The sequence below is a fragment of the Rattus norvegicus genome, chromosome 7, assembly GCF_036323735.1.
Source record: "Rattus norvegicus strain BN/NHsdMcwi chromosome 7, GRCr8, whole genome shotgun sequence".
Classification (NCBI taxonomy): Eukaryota; Metazoa; Chordata; class Mammalia; order Rodentia; family Muridae; genus Rattus; species Rattus norvegicus.
Window position 1 is genome coordinate 69,125,737 of NC_086025.1, and position 21,449 is coordinate 69,147,185.

The window sequence follows — 21,449 nt, forward strand, 5'->3', positions numbered from 1 at the left end:
AAAACTAAAAATCAAAACATGTTGCTTAGTAGAGAAAAAAATACATATGTTTTAAAAAAAACTCAAGTCTCTAAGATCAGAGACGTTGGTTGATTAGATGAAGAACGCGGTCCTTAAACACTCACATTCATCTTCTCTGTGTAAGTGTATTTCCTCTCCAGTTGGGGCTTCAGACACTCGGAGATGTCCGTAAAAGATGTCAAGCGGACCACCGTGGTGCTCTCTGGTAGCCTCTTTGACCTAAGTAATAGATGTGAGAGCAAACCAATCAGCTGAGGGCTCTGCCTTCTCACCGTCCGCCTGCATGGCTTCCGAGAACCCGGAGTTAATGTTGAAAGCATGAGTATATCCCTGAAACTGACCACAAATCTGTTCCGATCCCTTCTCCTCCTCAGAGAATCTGGCTGGAGACTGGGAGGAAGGAAATGAAAGCTGTCCAGATAAAATGTTCAATGGTCTTTACATTCAGGTATATTACACTGAGGGGGAAGTCCTGCTAACACTAACAATTGAGTCCAGCTAGATCACAGGATATCAATTATTTCTGTGTACCAGAAATGGACAGAGCAAAATAAAATGCTCCCATCCAGAAAAAAGGAAAATATTTAAAAATCAAAATTTTAACTTTATCTTCCACATCCAGTGACTTTAGACAATTAATTATTCTTCCTTCCTTCCTTCCTTCCTTTCTTCTCTCCCACCCCCTCTCTGTCTCACTGTATATCTTGGTTAACCTGAAACTCACTGTACACACTACCTTAGGCTGGTCTCCAGCTCACAGAGACCCACCTGCCTTCCCATCCCTTTTCTTTTCTTTTTTCAAAATAATAATTACACAAAGTGCTTTTATTGTCCTCAGAGAAATCTGGAAACAACAACATAATATATGCAATAATTTTCAGAAGGTCAACAACAAAAATCCTCCCTCATCATTTATTTCATTATATATTTACTCTGTGAATCTCATACTTTTATACAATGAACTATGGTCACCTCTGCCTCCCACTTATCTCCTTCAACTTCCCCCAAGGCCTCCTGTTCTTAACCCATGTCTTTTTTCCCTTGTTCAACCCAGATGGTGCTGCCCTTGTGCACGTGGGCCAGGGGCCGTCCATGCCCACCAGTGGTTACACCTGATCCTCCTCCTCTCACAGCATCAACTGACGACTGCTCCTCACTGAGAGAAAGATACGATCCTCTCCTCAGCAGCAGCCACGCTACGCTCAAGGACAGCATTTCATGGCCCCCCCTAGCCCCAGCTCTTAAATGCCTCTGTCTTCTGTCTCTCCATGGTGTTGTCTGAGTCGGGTAGGAGTGTCATAAATATGTCCCCTTCTGGCTGAGCACTCAGGCTTTTCTTTGAATACCTTTGATCAGCCATGCATCTCTGTACTGACTATAGTCAACTGTAAAGGGAAATTTCTCTGATGAAAGTAGAGAGCAGTCCAGGCCCTGGTTCAGATCCAGTCTCCACCCGGGACAGCAGCTGAAACAGTTGTCACTCTGAACTGTCACTCTTATTCTATCTTTATGTCTCACTTTTAGTGTCATACACTGTAGCCCACACTGGCTTAAAACTCACCATCCTCCTGCCTCAGCATCTTTAGTCCTGCCACCATGCCCAACTATGTGTACATTTTAAAAAGAATAATTATGGAATGTTATTCTGCATTTAAAGAATAAACTATGGATAATACAACAACTTGGATGGCTCTTATAGGAACTGTGCTGGATGAGCAAAGTCAAGTTCTAAAGATTGCACTTCCATGATTCCACTCATATACCATTGCTGGACTGCCAGAATTATGAAAAGATCCCTCATTGTCAACAACATGGGCTACCAGCATCATGGGTTACATGAATGTCACTCTCCCATTTCTGATTCTCTAGTTATTTAAGGCTCCCAACCCTGGCCTGAGCACTGAGGACTGAGCCCAGCACATCATGCATACATGGCAAACATGGCAACACAAAGGTAAGTGCTTGCTGGTTTTTTGTGTGTTTGTGTGTGTGTGTGTGTGTGTGTGTGTGTGTGTGTGCGCGCGCGCGCGCGTGCGCACGCCTGCCTGCCTGCATGCATATGCACCACATGCATGGCTGGTGTCTGAGCTGGTCAGAAGAGGGTACCAGTCCTCTTGGATGGAAGTTAATAGATGGTTATGGGCTGTCATGTGGGTGCAGGGAACTAAACCTGGGTCCCCTAGAAAGAGGACACATGCTCTTGCCCACTAAGTCATCTCTTTAGCCCTGTTTTTGCTCTTTATTTTGAGGCAAGGTCTCAGTATGCAGGCCAAGTATGTCCTGAACTCACTGGATAGACCAGACTGACCCTGACCTTGTGATCTCCAGCCCAGCTTCTCAAACAACTGGGCTCACAGGCCTCTGTACCAGGCCCAGTTTTCTTCCTGACAATAACATGCACATTTTACCTTTCTCAAAATAAAAAAGTAAAAGAAAGGTGATCTATTCTGCTTGGTTCACTTTCACCTTCAAAATATTTTCCAGGTACTACCACTGATCTTGAACTCGTGAAGTCAGTATTTGTTGTTAGCCAAGCATTAACTCGCCCACTCCACCTTAGATCCCCATTGTCTCCCATGGCACTGTGCTGCTCCAGGCAAGTGTTGTCCACCCCAAGACCCTTTTGTGTCCCTTCCATTCTCTTACCCATTCTTCCTCTACTAGAACCTCAGTAGCCCAGTTTTCCTGTGGTGATTCCCAGGTTTCTAGATGACCCATGTTGATAGCTCATGTACTTTCCTGGACTCCAAACCCTTATTTCCATGTCTTGGTCAAAAACATCAGGAGTGAAACTTAATGTAGCACTGGGTTTTTATTATGGTGATGTTGACGTTTTAACACCTAAAATCTGAGTTGGCAAGGACGTGGGAACCTGGAACCCGATACACTTGGTGTGAGCCAACAAGAGGGCTTAAACTCTACACTCCTTCATTCCTTCTAGTACTAAGTAAATGCACACCCGTGCCTCATGCTAGACGATTTGCTGCATCACTCGGGTAGGTTTCGCCCATACCTCCCCTCCACTCTCATTTTTCTGTTTCCAAGTACAGAATCGACAAAATCTCATGTAAAATGGCTCTCGATAAAAAGTTCGACTTCAATGAGGATAAATCCCATTTCTAAAGTCTATCTGCAATGCACACCAAAGGTAGCATAGATCATGTTGGAGAGAGTGTCATGGAGATGAATGTATACCCCATGTATACTAGAAGGTTAACAAATCACTACAACTCCTGACAAGATAATTATGTGATTCCTAGAAGAACTTAACACTTCCAAAATTATCTTCATACATACACATGTGTGAGATACAGAAAAAGAAAAAAAAATTAGCCATCTAGAAATTGTCTGCAGTAGCAACAGGAGAAGAGACATATAATCAGAAGGACAATGACTAGCCTGGCAGAGACGGGGAGTTGGGACAGGACAATATCTTCAAAGTGCCCAGGAAAGTACCTGAGGATGGGAATGATCAGCGCAAAGGGTCTGGCAAACAGTGTGAGCACAGGAGCCAGCCTGAGAGGCCACAGACTGCCAGGACTCCATTTGTAGGAAACACATGGGGAGAGCACTGAGAGTTAGGACAGGCTTGCCAGGGGTTGGGGGAAGGGACCATGGTGTGGCTGCTAAGGGACACAGGGCTTCTTGTTGGCATGATGAAATGCTCAGGAATTAGGCCAGCAAGCTGGCTCAACAAGTAAGGGCCTTGTCACCAGCAAGGAAAGAATAGATTACTCCAAGTTGTCCTCTGATATCCATGTGTGCTACGTCACAGGCACACATGCACATACGTGCATCCACACATCTACATACATACCCACATGTACATGCATGTAACCACACATATACATACATTCATACACATGCTCATGCATGCATCCACGCATATACATATATATACACACATGCACATGCATGTACCCACACATATACATACATTTGCACACCTACACACATGCACATGCATGCACATGCATGCACCCACACATATACATAGATTCACACACATGCACATGCATGCATGCACACACACAGTCAATAAATAAATAAATACTTAAATAAATAAATAAAATAAAAATTAGTTTAAGTGTTTAGGAATTATATAGTAGTAATGGTTGGTTGATTTTGCAAATATACTGAATATCAGACTGTACACATTTAATATTATGTACATTTCTAACTTTGTTGTTATATAACTTTTACTTCAAAAAAGAACAAATGTGAAGCAATAAATTACTAAACAAAGAATTGATATCAAAGGGTATTCTTCAGGATAAAGGAAAAAGGTCCCTCTGGAAATACAGTAAGGTGAGGAAACACCAAATACAAATAGTGCACTGGGCTAAACATCACCAATGTTACTCAGGGTCTTTGAGCTCTTGACCTGGAGAAGAACTGGCTTAGAAGGGAGCTAACGAGTGTGAGAAAGGAGCCTCCTCAGATGGTCGGCCTGTGGCTGCACACAGGCGCCATCTCTCTACATGGACTACTCTCTGGGACTCTTCTAACTTAGAGTGGGCAGGTCATTCATAAGCCTCTAATGCACATTACTGAATCCTAAGGAGATGAATATATATATATACATATATATATATATATATTCTTATACATACACACACACACACACACACACACACACACACACACCCAATGATCGAATCTAAAGCAGTAGTATCAAAAAGACTGCACCTACCCTTTCTCAACCCTGTCGTCCTTAGAAGAAACTGGGCGCACAGACTCATTTCTCCCAAATTTTTGAGTCCCTGCATTCATTTTTGATAATTTCTTAGATTTAGATGGTTGAAATAAACCGATTTCTTCTCCCTAAAAGTGAGAAGATAGTGAAACGGAAAGTGAAATAAGCAAAATGAAAAACGAATAAAATTCTGCATGTACACCTCAACTTGCTATGATCTCTAGCTTTCAAGCCTTACTCCACTTCCTCCTCAATATCCCAGTGAAGTAGAAATGCTTCCCTCCCATACACTGGCATTTTATGAGACCAGCAGCGTGAAATACAACAGCAATTTAGATGGTAAGAGGAGCCAAACGCTTGTTAGGTCCTGACTGCCAACACTATGGAAGCAGTCTCTCTTGGGGAAGAGCTTGTCAGCAATCCTTCCTTCTGGAACAGAACAGGTTTAAAACTTGCCTGGGAAAGCATCAGCGAATGGGAGGCCAGGGGAATAAAACGCAGGTGCTGGCTTAGCCATAGCAAAGGTCTACAACTTAATTACCACTGTTTCTTCCTTTTATGGGCATGTTATGATAAAGTCACTTTCCCATTCTTAAAAGTTTCTAATGGTAGGAGCTGGAAGGATGGCTTAACAGTTAGCAGCTTAACTGGTTGCTCTTCCAGAGGGCCCAGGTTCAATTCCCAGGATCTACATCAGGGCCCACAACTGTCTGTAATTCCAGCCCCAGGGGATTCAAGGCCCTCTTCCAGCATCTATGGGTGTAAGGTGTGCTCATAGTGCAAAGACATATATGTACAGGAAACACCAGGCATTAAAAATTAATAAAACAACCAAACGCCATCTGGAACCCTGGTGCACAGAAGCTCCCGGAAAGGGCGGCACAGATCTTCCTGGTTGCTGCCGCCGCGGAGAGCTCGTAGGCAGCACCCCACAAGCAAACTTGAGCCTCGGGACCACAGGTAAGACCAACTTTTCTGCTGCAAGCGACCTGCCTGGTGAACTCAGGACACACAGAGGCAAAATTCCTCTAGGACCGGGCACTTCCGGTGGTTAGCAGGGGGGGATGGGGAGTCCCAAACCCGCGGATCCCTGCCCGCAGCAGCTCTCTGCTCCCAAACCCCGTGGGAGAGAGACCTCACCCCCTGGTCAGGTGGGCACTCCTGAGGCTGCAGAGCGGAAGAGACCACCAACACTGCCCACCCCTGCTCACATCCCTGGCCCAAGAGGAAACTGTATACGGCCTCTGGGTTCCCGTAGAGGAGGGCCCAGGAGCAGCAGGTCTGAGGCACCGCCAGAACCTGAAGGGACCTACTGGATAAACAGTTCTCTGCACCCAAATCCCGTGGGAGGGAGAGCTAAACCTTCAGAGAGGTAGACACACCTGGGAAACCAGAAGAGACTACACTCTGCACACATCTCTGACGCCAGAGGAAAACACCAAACGCCATCTGGAACCCTGGTGCACAGAAGCTCCCGAAAAGGGCGGCACAGATCTTCCTGGTTGCTGCCGCCGCACAGAGCTCATAAGCAACACCCCACAAGCAAACTTGAGCCTCGGAACCACAGGTAAGACCAACTTTCCTGCTGCAAGTGACCTGCCTGGTGAACTCCAGACACAGGCCCACAGGAACAGCTGAAGACCTGTAGATAGGAAAAACTACACGCCCGAAAGCAGAACACTCTGTCCCCATAACTGGCTGAAAGAAAACAGGAAAACAGGTCTACAGCACTCCTGACACACAGGCTTATAGGACAGTCTAGCCACGGTCAGAAATAGCAGAACAAAGTAACACTAGAGATAATCTGATGGCGAGAGGCAAGCGCAGGAACCCAAGCAACAGAAACCAAGACTACATGGCATCATCGGAGCCCAATTCTCCCACCAAAGCAAACCTGGAATATCCAAACACACCAGAAAAGCAAGATCTAGTTTCAAAATCATATTTGATCATGATGCTGGAGGACTTCAAGAAAGACATGAAGAACTCCCTTAGAGAAACACAGGGAAACATTAATAAACAAGTAGAAGCCGACAGAGAAGAATTGCAAAAATCCCTGAAAGAATTCCAGTAAAACATAAATAAACAAGAAGAAGCCCATAGAGAGGAGTCACAAAAATCCCTGAAAGAATTCCAGGAAAACACAATCAAACAGTTGAAGGAATTAAAAATGGAAATAGAAGCAATCAAGAAAGAACACATGGAAACAACCCTGGATTTAGAAAACCAAAAGAAGAGACAAGGAGCTGTAGATACAAGCTTCACCAACCGAATACAAGAGATGGAAGAGAAAATCTCAGGAGCAGAAGATTCCATAGAAATCATTGACTCAACTGTCAAAGATAATGTAAAGCGGAAAAAGCTAGTGATCCAAAACATACACGAAATCCAGGACTCAATGAGAAGATCAAACCTAAGGATGATAGGTATAGAAGAGAGTGAAGACTCCCAGCTCAAAGGACCAGTAAATATCTTCAACAAAATCATAGAAGAAAACTTCCCTAACCTAAAAAAAGAGATACCCATAGGCATACAAGAAGCCTACAGAACTCCAAATAGATTGGACCAGAAAAGAAACACCTCCCGTCACATAATAGTCAAAACACCAAACGCACAAAATAAAGAAAGAATATTAAAAGCAGTAAGGGAAAAAGGTCAAGTAACATATAAAGGGAGACCTATCAGAATCACACCAGACTTTTCGCCAGAAACTATGAAAGCCAGAAGATCCTGGACTGATGTCATACAGACCCTAAGAGAACACAAATACCAGCCCAGGTTACTGTATCCTGCAAAACTCTCAATTAACATAGATGGAGAAACCAAGATATTCCATGACAAAACCAAATTTACACAATATCTTTCTACAAATCCAGCACTACAAAGGATAATAAATGGTAAAGCCCAACATAAGGAGGCAAGCTATACCCTAGAAGAAGCAAGAAACTAATCGTCTTGGCAACAAAACAAAGAGAAGAAAAGCACACAAACATAACCTCATATCCAAATATGAATATAACAGGAAGCAATAATCACTATTCCTTAATATCTCTCAACATCAATGGCCTCAACTCCCCAATAAAAAGACATAGATTAACAAACTGGATACGCAACAAGGACCCTGCATTCTGCTGCCTACTGGAAACACACCTCAGAGAAAAAGACAGACACTACCTCAGAGTGAAAGGCTGGAAAACAACTTTCCAAGCAAATGGTCAGAAGAAGCAAGCTGGAGTAGCCATTCTAATATCAAATAAAATCAATTTTCAACGAAAAGTCATCAAAAAAGATAAAGAAGGACACTTCATATTCATCAAAGGAAAAATCCACCAAGATGAACTCTCAATCCTAAATATCTATGCCCCAAATACAAGGGCACCTACATATGTAAAAGAAACCTTACTAAAGCTCAAAACACACATTGCACCACACACAATAATAGTGGGAGATTTCAACACCCCACTCTCATCAATGGACAGATCATGGAAACAGAAATTAAACAGAGACATAGACAGACTAAGAGAAGTCATGAGCCAAATGGACTTAACAGATATTTATAGAACATTCTATCCTAAAGCAAAAGGATATACCTTCTTCTCAGCTCCTCATGGTACTTTCTCCAAAATTGACCATATAATTGGTCAAAAAACGGGCCTCAACAGGTACAGAAAGATAGAAATAATCACATGTGTGTTATCGGACCCCCACAGCCTAAAACTGGTCTTCAATAACAATAAGGGAAGAATGCCGACATATACGTGGAAATTGAACAATGCTCTACTCAATGGTAACCTGGTCAAGAAAGAAATAAAGAAATAAATTAAAGACATTTTAGAATTTAATGAAAATGAAGGTACAACATACCAAAACTTATGGGACACAATGAAAGCTGTGCTAAGAGGAAAACTCATAGCGCTGAGTGCCTGCAGAAAGAAACAGGAAAGAGCATATGTCAGCAGCTTGACAGCACACCTAAAAGCTCTAGAACAAACAGAAGCAAATACACCCAGGAGGAGTAGAAGGCAGGAAATAATCAAACTCAGAGCTGAAATCAACCAAGTAGAAACAAAAAGGATCAGAGAAAGAATCAACAGAACCAAAAGTTGGTTCTTTGAGAAAATCAACAAGATAGATAAACCCTTAGCCAGACTAACGAGAGGACACAGAGAGTGTGTCCAAATTAACAAAATCAGAAATGAAAAGGGTGACATAACTACAGAATCAGAGGAAATTCAAAAAATCATCAGATCCTACTACAAAAGCCTATATTCAACAAAACTTGAAAATCTGCAGGAAATGGACAATTTCCTAGACAGATACCAGGTACCGAAGTTAAATCAGGAACAGATAATATAAACAACCCCATAACTCCTAAGGAAATAGAAGCAGTCATTAAAGGTCTCCCAACCAAAAAGAACCCAGGTCCAGATGCATTCAGTGCAGAATTCTATCAGACCTTCATAGAAGACCTCATACCAATACTATCCAAACTATTCCACAAAATTAAAACAGATGGAGCACTACCGAATTCCTTCTATGAAGCCACAATTACTCTTATACCTAAACCACACAAAGACACAACAAAGAAAGAGAACTTCAGACCAATTTCCCTTATGAATGTCGACGCAAAAATACTCAATAAAATTCTGGCAAACCGAATCCAAGAGCACATCAAAACAATCATCCACCATGATCAAGTAGGCTTCATCCCAGGCATGCAGGAATGGTTTAATATACGGAAAACCACCAACGTGATCCATTATATAACAAAATGAAAGAACAAAACCACATGATCATTTCATTAGATGCTGAGAAAGCATTTGAAAAAATTCAACACCCCTTCATGATAAAAGTCCTGGAAAGAATAGGAATTCAAGGCCCATACCTAAACATAGTAAAAGCCATATACAGCAAACCAGTCGCTAACATTAAACTAAATGGAGAGAAACTTGAAGCAATCCCACTAAAATCAGGGACTAGACAAGGCTGCCCACTCTCTCCCTACTTACTCAATATAGTTCTTGAAGTTCTAGCCAGAGCAATCAGATAACAAAAGGAGGTCAAGGGGATACAGATCGGATAAGAAAAAGTCAAAATATCACTATTTGCAGATGATATGATAGTATATTTAAGTGATCCCAAAAGTTCCACCAAGAACTACTAAAGCTGATAAACAACTTCAGCAAAGTGGCTGGGTATAAAATTAACTCAAATAAATCAATAGCCTTCCTCTACACAAAAGAGAAACAAGCCGAGAAAGAAATTAGGGAAACGACACCCTTCATAATAGACCCAAATAATATAAAGTACCTCGGTGTGACTTTAACCAAGCAAGTAAAAGATTTGTACAATAAGAATTTCAAGACTCTGAAGAAAGAAATTGAAGAAGACCTCAGAAGATGGAAAGATCTCCCATGCTCATGGATTGGCAGGATTAATATAGTAAAAATGGCCATTTTACCAAAAGCGATCTACAGATTCAATGCAATCCCCATCAAAATACCAATCCAATTCTTCAAAGAGTTAGACGGAACAATTTGCAAATTCATCTGGAATAACAAAAAACCCAGGATAGCTAAAACTATCCTCAACAATAAAAGGACTTCAGGGGGAATCACTATCCCTGAACTCAAGCAGTATTACAGAGCAATAGTGATAAAAACTGCATGGTATTGGTACAGAGACAGACAGATAGACCAATGGAATAGAATTGAAGACCCAGAAATGAACCCACACACCTATGGGCACTTGATTTTTGACAAAGGAGCCAAAACCATCAAATGGAAAAAAGATAGCATTTTCAGCAAATGGTGCTGGTTCAACTGGAGGTCAACATGTAGAAGAATGCAGATCGATCCATGCTTATCACCCTGTACAAAGCTTAAGTCCAAGTGGATCAAGGACCTCCACATCAAACCAGATACACTCAAACTAATAGAAGAAAAACTAGGGAAGCATCTGGAACACATGGGCACTGGAAAAAATTTCCTGAACAAAACACCAATGGCTTATGCTCTAAGATCAAGAATCGACAAATGGGATCTCATAAAACTGCAAAGCTTCTGTAAGGCAAAGGACACTGTGGTTAGGACAAAACGGCAACCAACAGATTGGGAAAAGATCTTTACCAATCCTACAACAGATAGAGGCCTTATATCCAAAATATACAAAGAACTCAAGAAGTTAGACCGCAGGGAGACAAATAACCCTATTTAAAAATGGGGTTCAGAGCTAAACAAAGAATTCTCAGCTGAGGAATCCCGAATGGCTGAGAAACACCTAAAGAAATGTTCAACATCTTTAGTCATAAGGGAAATGCAAATCAAAACAACCCTGAGATTTCACCTCACACCAGTGCGATTGGCTAAGATCAAAAACTCAGGTGACAGCAGATGCTGGCGAGGATGCGGAGAAAGAGGAACACTCTTCCATTGTTGGTGGGATTGCAGACTGGTACAACCATTCTGGAAATCAGTCTGGAGGTTCCTCAGAAAATTGGACATTGAACTGCCTGAGGATCCAGCTATACCTCTCTTGGGCATATACCCAAAAGATGCCCCAACATATAAAAAAGACACGTGCTCCACTATGTTCATTGCAGCCTTATTTATAATAGCCAGAAGCTGGAAAGAACCCAGATGCCCTTCAACAGAGGAATGGATACAGAAAATGTGGTACATCTACACAATGGAATATTACTCAGCTATCAAAAACTATGAATTTATGAAATTCGTAGGCAAATGGTTGGAACTGGAAAATATCATCCTGAGTGAGGTAACCCAATCACAGAAAAACACACATGGTATGCACTCATTGATAAGTGGCTATTAGCCCAAATGCTCGAATTACCCTAGATGCCTAGAACAAATGAAACTCAAGACGGATGATCAAAATGTGAATGCTTCACTCCTTCTTTAAAAGGGGGAACAAGAATACCCTTGGCAGGGAATAGAGAGGTAAAGATTAAAACAGACACAGAAGGAACACCCATTCAGAGCCTGCCCCACATGTGGCCCATACATATACAGCCATCCAATTAGACAAGATGGATGAAGCAAAGAAGTGCAGGCCGACAGGAGCCGGATGTAGATCGCTCCTGAGAGACACAGCCAGAATTCAGCAAATACAGAGGCGAATGCCAGCAGCAAACCACTGAACTGAGAACGGGACCCCCGTTGAAGGAATCAGAGAAAGAACTGGAAGAGCTTGAAGGGGCTCGAGACCCCATATGTACAACAATGCCAAGCAACCAGAGCTTCCAGGGACTAAGCCACTACCTAAAGACTATACATGGACTGACCCTGGACTCTGACCTCATAGGTAGCAATGAATATCCTAGTAAGAGCACCAGTGGAAGGGGAAGCCCTGGGTCCTGCTAAGACTGAACCCCCAGTGAACTAGATTGTTGGGGGGAGGGCGGCAATGGGGGGAGGATGGGGAGGGGAACACCCATAAAGAAGGGGAGGGGGAGGGATTAGGGGGATGTTTGCCTGGAAACCAGGAAAGGGAATAACACTCAAAATGTATATAAGAAATACTCAAATTAATAAAAAAAATTAATAAAACATATCATTTCAACAAAGTGTAAGGTGGGCCATGCACCAAGTGCAGTTGGGAGCCATTGGGCAGGCTCTAAGAAGAGAGATCTTTAAGACAGAGAACAGTGGGCAGGGGAGGGGACACTCTAGCAACAGGGACGGACCATCAGTGATGGGGAAGACAGCAGTGTTTAGGAAATGACCCAAGCTGCTCTCCCTGGAGCTTCAGGTCAAGGCTGGGGGTGTGGTGCTTGTCTGAAACTCCACCATTAAAGAGGCTCAGGCAGAGAGGTCACAAGTTCAAGGCCCACCTGGGCTACACAGCAAGTCCTTGTCTCAAACAAAGCATATATAGTTTTAGGTATTAATTAACTATTAATGAGAAATACTACAAGAGGCTGAGCTTCAAATTAAACATAAATTACATAAATATGGTTAGACTTATAGAAACAGCAGCTAGAATAATGGCTTCCAGGGTCTGAGGGTTAGGAGGGAGGCAGGGTAGTCTCCATGCAATGGAATCCTTTCTCAAAGCAGAAACGTTCCGGAGCTGTACAACAACGTGCATGGACTCAAGGCTGTTGTAATGAATACTCAAAAACAGGTCCAGTGAGAAGTTGTGTGCTTATACATTTTAATCACGTTAATTTTAAAACATTTTTAGGCCAATTGCTTAGCTCAGCAGTAGAGCACACAGTTGGTAAGCACAGGTTGTGGGTCCCACCCCTAAGCAACTACAAAAGACATTCTTCTACTCTCCCTCTACCTCTCCCTCTCCCCCACATCTCTCTCTCTCTCTCTCTCTCTCTCTCTCTCTCTCTCTCTCTCTCTCTCTCTCTTTCCCATTATCCCCCTCCCCCATCTCTCTCTCACTCACCCCCTCCCCAATTAATTGAAGGCAGGTTCTCAACATGCAGACCTTGCTGTTTTGGAACTCACTATGTAGACAAGACTGACCTCAAACTCACAGAATTCTGCCTGCCTCTGCCTCCTATGTGCTGTGATTGAAGGTGTACCTCACCACACCTGGCCCATAATTTTTTAGACGTGTGTGTGTGTGTGTGTGTGTGTGTGTGTGTGTGCGCGCGCGCGCGCGCGCGCGCGCGCACACGCGCGTGCACTCTCGTGTATATGTATGTGTAGCACAGTTGTGTAAGTACACACCGAAGCCAGAAGAGGGCATCAGGCACTCTGAAAATGGAGCTACGGGCACTGTTCAGCCACCTTATGTGGATGCTGGGAAACAAACCCAGGTCTGCAAGAACAAGTGCTCCTAACAGCTGAGCCATCGCTCTGGCCTGGAGTTAAAGCTTGGACTTTGTTGCGTGACTGAAAGCCCTAAGCACAGCTGGAGCGATGACACCGTAGGCAGGGGTACCTACTGCCAAGCCTGACAGCCTGAGTTCAGTCCCAGGGACCCACACAGTGGAAGAAAGGAACTGAATCCCCCAACATGTGCTCTGTGGCATTTCCCCCACACATGCACACATATGTATACACTAAACAAACACACAAATGTAATTTAAATAAATAATAATAATCAGAGTAAATGATAGGAGGAAACTAGCAAGCCACAGTGAAATCAAAGAGGAATGCCCTTCACTGTGATGCTTACACAGTCTGTATGCATGTGTCAAGTTCATAGGACCGCCCACTAAAAGACTATATTTTACTGGTGATAAAAGTTCTACTGCCCGGAGTATTTTCTGCCAAGGATGATAGAGCACAAAGAGTGGGATCAGAACATACTGTCCAACTAGAACACACCACAGTGATGCTCTCACCTCAAGAGGACTGGTAGGTAAATCTGGTTTCTATTTCTTCCACACAAGCTAACTGCCCTCTTCCCCTATGCATCCACTACAGTTCACTGTTGGAGTTGCTTTGCTTAACCATATCGCTTAATTTTTTTCTCCTTCCACAACTTCTCAGTTTGATAATGTCTGTCGTAAGTCATCAGACATCATCAGATGACATGTTTGCTGTGCTATGCCTCCAAGATGGCGCTTACCTAGAGCCTGGGTTACTGAGCTGCAGGGGCTGAGTCAGACGCTCAGCCTGTGCTGTGGCCTGTGATAGGCCTCAAGCAACAAAGCAGGCCAGGGGAGAGTCAAAACAGTGAGTAAGAAACCAACGAAAAGTGTGAGCTCTAGTGGTGAGAAACATCACCCCGGAAAGAGAAGTGGAAGTACAAGTCCTCGGGCCCTGCAGCAGCCCTGCTGACCCCCGGTCTGTGCTGAAACCTGGGGTATCTGTGTGCACATGGTCTCAGGGGATGATGCAGCCCCTGCAGCAGTGGGGATAAGCACATCATGCACACAGATTCTAATCTGTGACTCTAATGTTTGATTTGGGTCAGAGATGTAGGCTCTAAGAAAAATTCCTACAACTACCCTCAGCTTTTCGTCTTCCTGTTCTTCACCGTGTGCCCAAAGCTCCCTTCCTCTGGTTTGGGTGTGCCACTTGCAGCATCTTCGCAATCCTATTAGATTTACTACGGGACTATTCTATGCTAGGCTGATCAAGGGATATATACTCAACACAGAAAATACCCTTCTGTTCTAGAAGGATGTAAAAGGCAATAAACAGTCCATGTGGCTGTAAATACCACAAAGCAAGCACCACAGGGCAAAGGGCACAGGCCTGAGGGGAGGCGGCCCGCTCCCCTGTATGTAAGAGCTCATGCACATGTGTGGAAGGCAGCCTTGCTCACAAAGTGATGGGGGAGTTGCCCTCTGAAAGCTGTGAGGGGTAAGACATAGGCTCTCCGGAGGAAAGTGCACCAAACACGGGGAGCAGAGTGCCAAGACCTGTGGGTTCAATTGATGTTCAAAGATGGTCAAAGGACCCAGTGTGGCCAGGTCAGTGTGAACAAGAAGACAATATGGAAGGATGAGGTGTGGGTGCTGAGGGATCTGTGTGGCTGTGCAAGGCTGGCAATTTATTCTAAACGGAAGAGCGGCCACTGGAGAATGTCCAGCCGAGGAGTGAGTGGCATAATTGTATATTTCAGAAGGATCGCTTTACTTGCTGAACAAGCAGGGTCCAGCCTTTCCTTCCTTCTTACAAGGGGTGGTGTGCACAATGTAATAGCAGGCTTGTGATAGCAACCTTGGGACAAATGTGATAAAGCTGCCTTAGTCACTCTCTCATGCTCTGGTAAATTACACTATAAGAGCAACTTAAGATAGAATGGATATATTTTGTCTCACAGCTTCAAGGTAATACAGTCCATCATGGTGGGGGAAGCCATAGCAGCAGGTAGGGGAAACACAGTGGGCAAGGACAGGAGACTGTTTTATCACTCTGTGTCCACCCTCAGGAAGCATCGTGTGAGAAGGAAGTGAGGCCTGGCCATAAGGCTTCAAGATCCAGTCCCAGTGACACATGGCCTCCAATATGGCCTCACCCCGAAAGGTACCACAACCTGCCCAAACAGCACTCCAACTTGGAACAAAGTGCTCAAACATGTAAGCCTAGAGGCTATAGTTCACATTCAGAAACAACAGTGGACAAATACCCAAGGATAAATATTAAAGAGCGGGTCAGTCACTGGACACCCTACCTGGACCTCGGGGGTCTGTGGAATGCAGGACTTCGGTCTTAATGGCAGGAGAGTGGCCATCTGTGGGAAAGGGTCAACATCCTTCCTTGGCTTCTCCTGACGGAAGCGCCAGAACTTCAGCTCAGCACTAGCATTTTTTGCAGAAACTGAATGAGTTACACAAAATCTTGGTGCCCTTTTTATTGGAAAAAAACAAACAAACAAACAAAAAACCCAAAGATTCAATATGTTAAGATGAAACTATAATAAACTTTAGAATCAAAAGCCCACAAGTCATGTAATTATCAGTTATTAATCCCTCCTGCCGCTTTCTGTTTTTCTCTCTGCTGACTCATTTTAAAGTTGTTTTCTTTTTTTTTATTGGATATTTTCTTTATTTACATTTCAAATGCTATCTCCTTTCCCAGTTTCTCATCCAGAAAACCCCGTCAAATCCCCCCACCTCCTGCCTCGATGAAGGTGCTACCCCACCCACCCACCACTTCACCTCCCTCCCTCCCTGCTCTGGCATTACCCTACACCAGGGCATCAAGCCTTCACCGGACCAAGGGACTCTCCTCCCACTGATGCCCAACAATGCCATCCTCTGCTACATATGTGGCTGGAGCCATGGGTCACTCCATATATACTCTTTGGTTGGTGATTTAGTTGGGAGCTCTGGTGGCTCTGGTTGGTTGATATTGTTGTTCTTCCTATGGGGTTGCAAACCCCTCCATTACCTCAGTCCTTTCTCTAACTCCACAATTGGGAACCCCATTCTCAGACCAATGGTTGCATTCACCTCTGTATTTGTCAGGCTCTGGCAGAGCCTCTCAGGAGACAGCTATCAGATTCCTGTCAGCATGCACTTCTCGATATCCCCAATAGTGACTGGGTTTGGTGACTGCATGTGGGATAGATCCACATGTGGCAGTCTCTGAATGGCCTTTCCTTCAGTCTCAGCCCCACACTTTGTTTCCTGTAAGTACTTCGTTCCCCATTCTAAGAAGTAATGAAAAATCCAAACTTTGGTCTTTCTTCTTCTTGAGCTTCATGTTGTCTGTAAATTGTATCTTGGGTATTCCAAGCTTTTGGGCTAATAGCCACTTGTCAATGAGTACATATCATGTGTGTTATTTTGGTATTGGGTTTCCTCACTCAGGATAATATTTTCTAGTTTCATTCATTTGCCTAAGAATTTCATGAAGTCATTGTTTTTAATAGCTGAGTAGTACTCCATTTTGTAGATGTACCACATTTTCTGTATCCATTCCTCTGTTGAAGGATAACTGGGTTCATTCTGGCTTCTGGCTATTATAATTAAGGCTGCTTTGAACATAGTGGAGCATTTGTCCTTGTTATATGCTGGAGCATCATTTGGGTATATTCCCAGGACTGGTATAGCTGGATCCTCAGGTAAGTTCAATGTCCAATTTTCTGAGGAACCTCCAGACTGATTTCCAGAGTGGTTGTACCAGTCTGCAATCCCACCAACAATGGAGGAGTGTTCCTCTTTCTCCACATCCTCGCCAGCATCTGCTGTCACCTGAGTTTTTGATCTTAGCCATTCTCACTGGTGTGAGGTGGACTCTCAGGGTTGTTTTGATTTGCACTTCCCTGATGACTAAGGATGTTGAACATTTCTTTAGGTGCTTCTCAGCTATTTGATATTCCTCAGTTGAGAATTCTTTGTTTGGCTCTGTACCCCATTTTTTAATAGGGTTATTTGATTTTCTGGAGTCTAACTTCTTGAGTTCTTTGTATATATTGGATATTAGCCCTCTGAGTTTTCTTATTCAAACCACTGCATTCTACTCCCTGCTCCCCATATACTTAAGGCCATGTCATAATGCAAAAATGGATTTAGTCCAGCTTCGAAAGTTCCCAAAATCTCAACAGTCTCAACATTGTTTAAAAGTTCCAAGCCTCTTCTGAGACTCAAGACAATCTCTTAATTGTAACTCCTATAAAGTCAACCTAGAAAAAGCAGATCACCCACACCCGCGGATCCCGGCCCGCAGCAGCTCTCTGCTCCCAGACCCGGTGAGAGAGAGACCCAAACGCCTGGTCAGGTGGGCACTCCTGAGGCTGCAGAGCGGAAGAGACCACCAACACTGCCCACCCCTGCCCACATCCCTGGCCCAAGAGGAAACTGTATAAGGCCTCTGGGCTCCCGTCGGGGAGGGCCCAGGAGCGGCAGGACACCTGCCTGAGACACCGCCGGAACCTGAAAGAAACAGACCAGATAAACAGTTCTCTGCACCCAAATCCCGTGGGAGGGAGAGCTAAACCTTCAGAGAGGCAGACAAGCCTGGGAAACCAGAAGAGACTGCTCCCTGCACACACATCTCAGACGCCAGAGGAAAAAGCCAAAGACCATCTGGAACCCTGGTGCACTGAAGCTCCCGGAAGGGGCGGCACAGGTCTTCCTGGTTGCTGCCGCTGCAGAGAGCCCCTGAGCAGCACCCCACGAGCGAACTTGAGCCTCGGGACCACAGGTAAGACCAAATTTTCTGCTGCAAGAAAGCTGTCTGGTGAACTCAAGACACAGGCCCACAGGAACAGCTGAAGACCTGTAGAGAGGAAAAACTACACGCCCGAAAGCAGAACACTCTGTCCCCATAACTGACTGAAAGAGAGGAAAACAGGTCTACAGCACTCCTGACACACAGGCTTATAGGACAGTCTAGCCACTGTCAGAAATAGCAGAACAAAGTAACACTAGAGATAATCTGATGGCGAGAGGCAAGCTCAGGAACCCAAGCAACAGAAACCAAGACTACATGGCATCATCGGAGCCCAATTCTCCCACCAAAACAAACATGGAATATCCAAACACACCAGAAAAGCAAGATCTAGTTTCAAAATCATATTTGATCATGATGCTGGAGGACTTCAAGAAAGACATGAACACACTTAGGGAAACACAGGAAAACATTAATAAACAAGTAGAAGCCTACAGAGAGGAATCGCAAAAATCCCTGAAAGAATTCCAGGAAAACACAATCAAACAGTTGAAGGAATTAAAAATGGAAATAGAAGCAATCAAGAAAGAACACATGGAAACAACCCTGGATATAGAAAACCAAAAGAAGAGACAAGGAGCTGTAGATACAAGCTTCACCAACAGAATACAAGAGATGGAAGAGAGAATCTCAGGAGCAGAAGATTCCATAGAAATCATTGACTCAACTGTCAAAGATAATGTAAAGCGGAAAAAGCTACTGGTCCAAAACATACAGGAAATCCAGGACTCAATGAGAAGATCAAACCTAAGGATGATAGGTATAGAAGAGAGTGAAGACTCCCAGCTCAAAGGACCAGTAAATATCTTCAACAAAATCATAGAAGAAAACTTCCCTAACCTAAAAAAAGAGATACCCATAGACATACAAGAAGCCTACAGAACTCCAAATAGATTGGACCAGAAAAGAAACACCTCCCGTCACATAATTGTCAAAACACCAAACGCACAAAATAAAGAAAGAATATTAAAAGCAGTAAGGGAAAAAGGTCAAGTAACATATAAAGGGAGACCTATCAGAATCACACCAGACTTCTCGCCAGAAACTATGAAGGCCAGAAGATCCTGGACTGATGTCATACAGATCCTAAGAGAACACAAATGCCAGGCCAGGTTACTGTATCCAGCAAAACTCTCAATTAACATTGATGGAGAAACCAAGATATTCCATGACAAAACCAAATTTACACAATATCTTTCTACAAATCCAGCACTACAAAGGATAATAAATGGTAAAGCCCAACATAAGGAGGCAAGCTATACCCTAGAAGAAGCAAGAAACTAATCGTCTTGGCAACAAAACAAAGAGAATGAAAGCACACAAACATAACCTCACATCCAAATATGAATATAAAGGGAAACAATAATCACTATTCCTTAATATCTCTCAATATCAATGGCCTCAACTCCCCAATAAAAAGACATAGATTAACAAACTGGATACGCAACGAGGACCCTGCATTCTGCTGCCTACAGGAAACACACCTCAGAGACAAAGACAGACACTACCTCAGAGTGAAAGGCTGGAAAACAACTTTCCAAGCAAATGGTCAGAAGAAGCAAGCTGGAGTAGCCATTCTAATATCAAATAAAATCAATTTTCAACGAAAAGTCATCAAAAAAGATAAGGAAGGACACTTCATATTCATCAAAGGAAAAATCCACCAAGATGAACTCTCAATCCTAAATATCTATGCCCCAAATACAAGGGCACCTACATACGTAAAAGAAACCTTACTAAAGCTCAAAACACACATTGCACCTCACACAATAATAGTGGGAGATTTCAACACCCCACTCTCATCAATGGACAGATCATGGAAACAGAAATTAAACAGTGATGTCGACAGACTAAGAGAAGTCATGAGCCAAATGGACTTAACGGATATTTATAGAACATTCTATCCTAAAGCAAAGGATATACCTTCTTCTCAGCTCCTCATGGTACTTTCTCCAAAATTGACCATATAATTGGTCAAAAAACGGGCCTCAACAGGTACAGAAAGATAGAAATAATCCCATGCGTGCTATCGGACCACCACGGCCTAAAACTGGTCTTCAATAACAATAAGGGAAGAATGCCCACATATACGTGGAAATTGAACAATGCTCTACTCAATGATAACCTGGTCAAGGAAGAAGTAAAGAAAGAAATTAAAAACTTTTTAGAATTTAATGAAAATGAAGATACAACATACTCAAACTTATGGGACACAATGAAAGCTGTGCTAAGAGGAAAACTCATAGCGCTGAGTGCCTGCAGAAAGAAACAGGAAAGAGCATATGTCAGCAGCTTGACAGCACACCTAAAAGCTCTAGAACAAACAGAAGCAAATACACCCAGGAGGAGTAGAAGGCAGGAAATAATCAAACTCAGAGCTGAAATCAACCAAGTAGAAACAAAAAGGATCAGAGAAAGAATCAACAGAACCAAAAGTTGGTTCTTTGAGAAAATCAACAAGATAGATAAACCCGTAGCCAGACTAACGAGAGGACACAGAGAGTGCGTCCAAATTAACAAAATCAGAAATGAAAAGGGAGACATAACTACAGATTCAGAGGAAATTCAAAAAATCATCAGATCTTACTATAAAAACCTATATTCAACAAAATTTGAAAATCTTCAGGAAATGAACAATTTCCTAGACAGATACCAGGTATCGAAGTTAAATCAGGAACAGATAAACCAGTTAAACAACCCCATAACTCCTAAGGAAATAGAAGCAGTCATTAAAGGTCTCCCAACCAAAAAGAGCCCAGGTCCAGACGGGTTTAGTGCAGAATTCTATCAAACCTTCATAGAAGACCTCATACCAATATTATCCAAACTATTCCACAAAATTGAAACAGATGGAGCCCTACCGAATTCCTTCTACGAAGCCACAATTACTCTTATACCTAAACCACACAAAGACACAACAAAGAAAGAGAACTTCAGACCAATTTCCCTTATGAATATCGACGCAAAAATACTCAATAAAATTCTGGCAAACCGAATTCAAGAGCACATCAAAACAATCATCCACCATGATCAAGTAGGCTTCATCCCAGGCATGCAGGGATGGTTTAATATACAGAAAACCATCAACGTGATCCATTATATAAACAAACTGAAAGAACAGAACC

General features: G+C 43.2%; 1 protein-coding gene across 9 annotated transcripts in view; it reads right to left on the reverse strand.

Annotated features, from left to right (window-relative positions):
* Rgs22 (regulator of G-protein signaling 22) overlaps positions 1-21,449 on the reverse strand; it is a 120,361-nt gene that overhangs the window by 52,056 nt on the left and 46,856 nt on the right. For all 9 annotated transcript variants that reach the window (XR_010053752.1, XR_010053751.1, XM_063264609.1 and 6 more), the window contains 3 exons: positions 15,821-15,995; positions 4,715-4,845; positions 126-240 (listed from right to left, as the gene is read on the reverse strand). Coding sequence is in view for 7 of the 9 variants with exons in the window: in XM_063264609.1 (XP_063120679.1) it covers positions 126-240; positions 4,715-4,845; positions 15,821-15,995 (421 nt within the window). In the remaining 2 variants the exon portion in view is untranslated. The remainder of the gene's footprint in view (positions 1-125; positions 241-4,714; positions 4,846-15,820; positions 15,996-21,449) is intronic.